Source organism: Mustela nigripes, chromosome X, assembly GCF_022355385.1.
Source record: "Mustela nigripes isolate SB6536 chromosome X, MUSNIG.SB6536, whole genome shotgun sequence".
Classification (NCBI taxonomy): domain Eukaryota; kingdom Metazoa; phylum Chordata; class Mammalia; order Carnivora; family Mustelidae; genus Mustela; species Mustela nigripes.
Window position 1 is genome coordinate 38,252,415 of NC_081575.1, and position 8,474 is coordinate 38,260,888.

At 50.7% G+C, this 8,474-nt stretch overlaps 1 protein-coding gene across 1 annotated transcript; it reads left to right on the forward strand.

Moving 5' to 3' along the window:
• The first annotated feature begins 521 nt into the window (after window positions 1–521).
• Window positions 522–1,348, forward strand: KCNE5 (potassium voltage-gated channel subfamily E regulatory subunit 5). The gene has a single exon (XM_059385410.1). The coding sequence runs from the start codon at window positions 636–638 to the stop codon at window positions 1,041–1,043; it is 408 nt and encodes a 135-aa protein (XP_059241393.1). The 5' UTR covers window positions 522–635; the 3' UTR covers window positions 1,044–1,348.
• The last annotated feature ends 7,126 nt before the right edge of the window (window positions 1,349–8,474 follow it).

Below are 8,474 nucleotides of genomic sequence, written 5' to 3' on the forward strand. Positions count from 1 at the left end.
TGCGGGGGAGAAGGAGAATGGGCTGGAAAGATAGGCCAGGGTCCTTGGCTGTGGGAGCAGTTGCCATAGGACGTGGACAGGTCTTCGGTGGCCTCGGTGGCCCCGTTATGGACAGGCAGTGCGGATGGAACCCCGGGGGCAGAGCTTGTCTTGGGGGACCAGATGTTGTCTCTGGGCCAAAGCCGGGCCTGCAAGGGCAGGTGGCCAGAACTTGGAAGGAATTCTCTTCCGCAGCCCAGGGTCCAGGCTTGGCCCCAGCGAGCTGCCCTGCCAGCCTCCGCTGCCTGGGGCCTAGCGCATTCCGCGCCCCCGCCCGTCCGCCCCTCCGGGGGCCTCGCCCCCTCCCTTGTCCCCTTCTCCTCCCCCCACCAGCTGTCCCCTTTCCCCGGAGCGCCCAGACAGCCGGAGCCTGGGAAGAGGCGGCCTCGGGCCGGAGGGGGCGTGGTGGGGAAGGGGAGGAGGGCGGGGGTGAGGGGATAAGGAGGCCCGCGCTGCCCGCGCCCCCAGCCACTGCCCGCCCGGGAGCCGGGTGCCGCCGCAGCCGCCGCCGCCGCCGCCGCCTCTTGCCCGCTTCCCCTCGCCTCGGGGGAAAGGTCAGCAGCGTCCTGGAGCCGCCGTGCCCTTCCCCGACAGCCATGAACTGCAGCGAGAGCCAGCGGCTGCGCACCCTCCTCAGCCGCCTGCTGCTCGAGCTGCACCACCGGGGCAACGCCAGCGGCCTGGGCGCCGGCCCCGGCCCGAGCATGGGCATGGGGGTCGTGCCCGACCCGTTCGTGGGCCGCGAGGCGACCAGCGCCAAGGGTGACGACGCCTATCTCTACATCCTGCTCATCATGATCTTCTACGCCTGCTTGGCCGGAGGCCTCATCCTGGCCTACACCCGCTCCCGCAAGCTCGTCGAGGCCAAGGACGAGCCGGCCCAGGCCTGCGCGGCGCACGAGTGGGCCGCCGCCGACGCCGAGACTGCCGCCGGCTCGCTGGCCGCCGCCAGCCGCCAGCTCGCCCCCGGGGCGCCTACCACCCCGGCCACGGAGGGGGTCTAGACCCGCCGCCCCGCTTGTCCCTCGCGCGCGCGCGCCCTCCTCAGCTGCCGCGTCCCCCGCGGGCGCGGCGCCCGCCTGCTCCTTTCCTTCCCTTCCAGGCGCCGCCTCACCCGAGGCCCAGACAAGGAAAGGCCAGCAGACCTTGTCTGACAGGCTCTGGAAGAAGCACCCCCTTACCCAGCCCAGCCAGGTTTCTCCCTCCTCTCCCTCCTCTCCCCCCCCCCTATTCCTTCCCCCCGCCCCGCCCCGCACACCCAACTGCACTAAACTGCCTCTGCTCTCTTGTCTTCAGACAGCCCAGACAGCACGCTCCAGCCCTCTGGGAAACTGAATCCACAACGTCCAACACCTGGCATTGAAGGGAAGCCCTGAAGTCCATCAGAACTCTGGTCCGTCTAACGGGCAGCTGCTCCAGGGCCTGCCAGGGACTGCTCGCTCTGCAGAGCCAGCGGGCTTGCCATCGCTGCCAGGCGGGCCACAGCAGCTCCAGCTTCTTGTTGCCTTAGGGACCAAGACAAAGAAACTCAAGAGACCTCAGACATCTTTCCCCTCCCTCCCTCTTGCCGCAGGGAGCTCCCAGGACACTAGGACCAGTCTGTGGGCTAGAATGGACTCAATGGGGACTGAAGGGGGAGGGAAGCTCAAGGGCAGGGGAAGACCTATGACCCCAACTGTATGGCTTTCTTGCATCCAGTTGTCATCCCAAAGGTAACTTGCCCGATTTTGAGCAGCTCTGCTGTCTTCTGATGTGGGTAACCACGGCTGGGTGTATCCGCTCTGTACCTGCAAATGCCCCCCCCCACCCCCGTGTGGATTCAGTTTTTACCGCAGCTGTCTGCTTCTTGTATGGAACACGAGGCTCAGACGTTTGCCTCCTCTGTAATCTGGGGAATGTCAGAGGCAGGTAATAAATGTTGTTGAAGCAATAACCTGACTCTTGTCTCAGAGATGCCAGCCTCGAGACCAGGTACTATGTAGAAAAAGAATCCTTTTTGCTTTTGGAAATGATGTTTAGATTTGAGGGTTGGGTTGTTGTGGTGTTTATATCTGTATGTTCAATTCCAACATGGTAGAGGAAATTGTAGGGGGAAGGAAAGGTTGATATGGCTAAATGGGTCGTTTTTTCAAGGGTTTCAAAAGTTCTTCCCCCCCCCCCCTTAATTCTGAAGCACCTTGAACTATCACAGTGCTGAAGCAGTTTTTCAGGCTACACTTAAAAAAACTTCTCATGCCCATTGCTTTAGCTATTATCAAAGCTAATTTTTAGAAGTCACCTTTGCAAGTCTCAAACATGTGGCTTACTAAAAGAGAAAAGCCATCAAATAGCACAAGTCATGAGTGGGAGGGACAATGCTTCAGCTGAGCAATCTCAGCCAGTGATGGGTAAAGCTACAGGTGCACACTTTTTGGTGTATTCTCCCTTGTCTCAAGAAGGTCAGCAGAACTTGCCTGCTAGGCTTAACAGCTTATACCTGATGGTGGCTGTTTGGGCTTCATCGAACACAAATAAATCACCTCTTAGCATTAAGCCAACTAGCTTCAATACAGCTGTGGTTTCTGTGACAGCAAAGCAAATATATTGTGGGGCACTTCAATGAGCTGATAAGCTATAAACCACATTCAAGTCATTGGTTTTGATCTTGTAGCCCATCTGGCATTTTATTGGAGTTGTTAATAAGTTAAATGAACATACTTTCGTTCCCAGGATCCACTCCACTCTCCAAAGATCAGCTGGCCTTGCCGCCTTGGCTGATCTCCAGTCTTGGTTTCAGCCTTAAGGCCGTGCAGGTGGGGATCGGGGATTGGGCAGCAGTCCAAGACAATGACAGGGAGAAAGGAGATGCTGTGAGAGCCTCCCCAGGGTCAGGCAGGAAGGCGAGTGGGATGTTGGGGGAGGGCACGGATACCCAGCCATGCCAGGGGCGAGTGCGGCGGAGGGGGGGGAACAGTCCCCAGCCCTGTATGTCAAGTACAACATTGTCCCCCATTTATCAGGCATGAATGGGGACACAAAGTTGTTCTGATAATGAGCATAATCACTGGTTAGGTGTTGACAAATTAGGTACCATTTTTCACAGACATTAAAAAAACATACTGCCCGGGGCACCTGGGTGGCTTAGTGGGTTAAGCCTCTGCCTTCAGCTCAGGTCATGATCTCAGGGTTCTGAGATCGAGCTCTACATCGGAATCTCTGCTAAGCAGGGAGACTGCTTCCCCCTCTCTCTCTGCCTGCCTCTCTGCCTACTTGTGATCACTCTCTGTCAAATAAAAAAAAACAAACTGCCCCAAATAATATATATATAAAGGAAACTGCTCCCAGGCAATGCCCATAATTAATATTAATGTGCCAGCTGTGGGAAAACCAATCCTGCTGCAAAACTATTTCTGCTTCCAAAAACATTTTAACTTTTTAATGATGATTAGGGGAACTGTGAAGAACATGTATTAAGAGGAGCCACAGAACTCTTGCAGTGAGAAAAGTGACCTGGCTTGGGGAGGACGATTTGCTTTACTGTCCAGTCGCTTTTCCCAAGTACATCCAGGGTTACGACTCTGTCTCAGATAATAGAGTTTCCCAGAAGCCCGGACACATGAATCTCTACCAGCAGGAAGGGGCGTGAGCATTGAAATGCTCATATTGTGGTTAGCAAAACATAGAAGAAAGGAAAACCAGGGGCTTGGCCGTTTTCATAATATATTCCTGAATAGCACGAGCTAACTGTCCAAACTGGGGAACCGTTAGCCTTCTCCTGAACGTGATTCAAATAAATTGGAGTGATTTCTTTTTCTTTTTCTTTCTTTTTTTCCCCAACCTACCCGGCAGTCTATTTCTCCCTTCTGTGTAAACAGATTCTGTTTTAGGTCAGGTCAGATCTTTGCTCCATAATAATAATGAAGAAAGAGACCCATGCTTTCTTAATTGTAACTTGAGGCTTTCACCAGAGCACAACTAGGAGATGTTTGGAGTTCCAACGCCTGGAAGCCCTCATCGACAGCGCAAAACTAAACGGAAACTTTACTTCCATTCCAGACATAGTTCTGTGTTGTCAATTCGTTTTTCTAGAAGGCTGTAAATGGGGTCTTTCATTTGTTTGTAGTTACCACCTTCTCCTTTTCAATTTTCCATCTCTTTTAGAAACCAAAGATCTGCACATGATTTGTATCAACAAACAGAAAAGGGCCTGGGCTGCTTTCCAAAGGATCTTGCCTGACAGCTCAAGCAAATGTGTGTGGTGTGGTGGAGAACACAAGACCAGAATCGGGAGACCCAGGGGCTAGCCCTGGCTTTGCCATTTAGCTGGCTTTGTTTCTCAGAACGAGCTGCCTAACCTCCAGGGGCCTGTCTCCACAGCTGTGGGGATTTGAGGATCAAGTAAGATAATGCGTGGGAAAAAGCTGGAAGTACAGCAGCTATAAGAAGCATAAGGTGTTAAGTTTATATTTCCCTTTTCCCCCTCCTTGGGGGAGTGCCTTTGAATAGTCCTACGGGGGAGGACGGGCGGGGGGGTGGGGAGAGAAAATTCTCCATTCAGGAGAGCCTGCTCTTATTGCTCAGAGAGAGGATTGTAAGTATTTGGCCACTACCTCCCAGATTTATGAGCCCATCTCCCCCATTCTCAGAATTTTGGATGACTAGGAGTCTGTGCATAACCACCTCACCATCCTACTCATCCCCTCTTCCCGCAGGCCCACAGTGACCTGTTTAAAAAATATATGACAATAATACTGTATTTTCAGGGTTCCACCAGGACTGGAGCCTAGACTTTGAAGACGCAGGTCAAGGATTGAGAGAAGGCAGAAGAGAAGAGAATGAAGGGAAGGAATCACAGGCTTCATGAGGGAGGTAGGAGGAAGAGCAATCTAGAATGTTCTGTGAAGGTTAGGGAGGGAGACTGAGGACCACCAAGGGAGAATGGATCATATGGGTCAATAGCCACCCCCAGGTGAATTTGAATCACCTATCAAAATGGCTTCTGGGAGAAGAAGCTGGATGAGAAGTCACTTTTTCAGCCCCTGTTGTTACTTAACACAACCTACTGCCAGTCCAGGAAGACAAATAATGTGATTAAAGCAACTCTTCCATTTGTGCTGGATCTCAGAACACAGCACATGTGGAGTACCGAGTTCTCTCTCAGCCCCTGAAGGGGTGTTCACGGTTTATAATAGATTACTCAGGACAATGTAAAGGTGAAACCCAAGGAAAGAATCTCTAGTTGTGGATTTTGGTGAAATCTGGAAAGAGTGCTATCTTGAAGGGTTTGTGTGTGTTGGGGCTGGCTGGGTGGGAAGGGGCATAACTTCCCACAGCTTCTCAAGTCACATCCTCCTCTTACTGCCAGCTGTGCTTAGAACCCTGCAGAAGACTCAGGTGGTCGTGAAGGACTGGCTTGCTGTATGCATTCGCTGAATTCCCACGTACCTGACCCACGAGATGTCCAGTCCTGAAAACACATCAGGTCCCTGAAGAAACAGGGGGCCTCGCCTTGGCTCTTTTAGGATCTCAGGATGACCTAGCAGGGGGTCCACCTTCAGCAGGCCTGGAAGAGAACGAATAGAGAGACAAGGAGGGCACGTTAATTTTGTTCCTCTTCTCACGGGGCCACTCCTCTGGCGGCATGGTGGGCAGGACCAGCCTTGGGTGGAACTGTGGGATCGGTTTTGATCTCATGTGTTCCCTTTCTGTTCCAAGCTTCACTGTCACTCTCAGTCCCAGCTTCCAGAACCATTCCCTCTCTGGTGCCAGGGGCTATGTTCTTACTCATTTAAATCTCATCTGCTGTTCATCCCCATGATGACCCAAGGAATCATCTTTGTTTTATGTCTGATCTTGTTGATTTGTTACTTTTGGAAAACTCTCCATTTTGGCTGGACTCAGGCCCCAAGAGAGAAGCTCTCTGAAGAGAGGATAACCTCCATCTCTTGACAATCTGCTCCTGGTGTTTTTCTTTGGCTTCTTTCATTCTCTTGGCCAAAAGCTTAGTATATTCTGTGGCCTCTTTCTTATTTTGCTTGGCATACTATTTCTTCAGAGTAAACTGACGTTTGTGTTATAGGACATGTGGAGGACCAAGATGCTGAATCTTGGGCGGTTGGGTCCTAGGATGCTTACCTTCTTAGTTCAGGTGCTTTCTCACAACATACTGGTGGACATCATTTTCTTTATATGGAAGAGTCTGTGGATTCTGAGAGAGTCTGGGGGCCCCTGGCAATGAGGCACAATAGTATCAGTGAGTCCAGGAATATCCTTTTCCTCTTCCTTTTATTTTCATAATAACCAAGTTGAGAGCACTGAGATTGGCAACCACAATGCACCCCCGCCCAGATTTGTGCCTTCTTTCCCCATCCTCCTTGGTCTGCAGCAGGAATGCCCCTTACCCAATAGCAGGTGGACACGGCCAAGGGTTAAGAGCTCCTGCTTCATGGGGAAACCTTGTTTGTCATGGCCACACCTGTGAGGGTGGGAGTTGTGAAGGGGGCTTGTCCTAGACTCCCAAACCTGAGATGGGTAAGGCTGCTCTGGTGATACCAACCATTGTGATTAGCTCAAGAACAGCACTTTGGCTTTTTTTTTTTTTTTTTAATTTGTCCCACTACTTCTGGGGTTGTTGGGAAGATTGGACCCTTAGCCCTCTAGAAGGGTATCTGCATTTCTATGTGAGTCTCCCGGGGTGGAGGGCGGGATGGGGTGGAGATGGGAGTAAGTGGGACAGACAGAAAGGGAGAGAAGCCCTTGACCTGCTCCCCAATTAGACTCTGTCTGTTGGAAGGCTAACTTAGCAAACAGGATGCTGGAAGGGAATGGTTGAAGAGACTGAGGGAATAAATACTAGGACGGAGTCTCTGAGGACCTGGAAGGATGGAATTCCTATCATGTCCGAAGGAACTGGCACCCTCCCTCAGGTTCAACATTCCCTCCAGCAAGTCCAAGGGCAGATCAGTTCAAGAGCCCCACCTCTTCACGGTGTCCATCATCTGCTAATGCAGAATAGCACAGTGCCTGTGGCGTGAGCTCTAGAGCTCGACCGCCTGTGTAATGTGAGGGCCATTGCTAAATCTTCTCTAAGCCCCTTTCCGCATCTGTAGAATAGATGTAAGAAATAGCACCTACCTCCCAGGGTTGTGGTGAAGATTGAGTAGCTTAACAGAATGCCTGGTTCATAGTCAAGGCTCAGTAATGGTAATTTCCAGTCTTGCCCCAATCCACTGCAGCTGTGCTGTCACCTAAACCACAGCAGTGAGACAGACAGCTTTGTCATGGTGACAAAAGACCTGCGTGTTGCTTGATTCTCAGTCTTCATCTCTATGACAGCTCAGCAGCATTTCATGCTCCTTTCTTAAAACTTTCTCTTGACTTCCACAACCCCTGGCTCACCTCCTTTTTCACCAGTCCTTTTTATTCTTGGTCTCCTTTGCTGGTTCCCCCTGCCATTCAATTGCCTAGGGCTCCATCCTGAGACACCCTTCTCTCCTTCCTCTATTTTCTCTCCCTTGGTGATGTCGAGTAGTCCCAACATGCAAAAAGGTCTTCTTCGTATATAAATACCATCTTAACTATAATGATCCCCAAATTTATGTTTCTTTAAATCCCCCCAAACTCCTATTCTGAGCTCCAGACCTGCATATCTGACTGCCTACTAAACATCTCTACTTGAGTGTTGAAACCTGTCTAACCATAAACATGTCTAAAACAGAGCTTTTGACACTTTGTCCCCCAAATTTGCTTTTCTACTTGAGGAAACAAACAAACAAACAAAGAGCCCTTGTCATTAGGGAACCAGTCTGACAATTACATGTAGGGTAATTGTCTACTATTGGTTAGAAGCTGGCTTGGTGTTCATGAGTTGGTCACATTATTCTCGTGTTGAATGTAAACCGTCTCACAGAACACTAATATCGGGTAAGTTTAATCACAAGACATATCTCTGTGATCATGATAAAGTGAGACCAAACAAGACCACGGCATAACATTATCTAAGTACAGACACAAACAAGGTCATTGTGAAGCTCGAAAATACCAGACATCCTCTCTTTCCAGCTACCTGCTACTTCTCTCCCCACTTATAACTTTAGTCTTCCTTCATTCTAGATAAGAGCTATTAAGGTACCTGATCCCAGAATTAGCCTCCCCTCCTAATAGCACCCAATCCAGAGCAAATGATCACTTCCTTGGGCTGTTCCCCAAATCACCTAAGAGAAGTTCCAATCCATTAGTAAGTGCTTTCTAACACCTCTTATCGAGACACCCATGATTACCCATGGTATTAATTCTCCCTTCTTGCCATGAATCATAAACCCAATTTGTTCAACCACAGGTTTGTTCCTGGTGGTCTTTGGAAGGTGGGCATTGCCATATGAACCTTCCCTTCCTCCTATCCTCCGTCTCCTCCTTCTTCTTCTTTTGTAAATGGTACTACCATTATTTATCTAGCT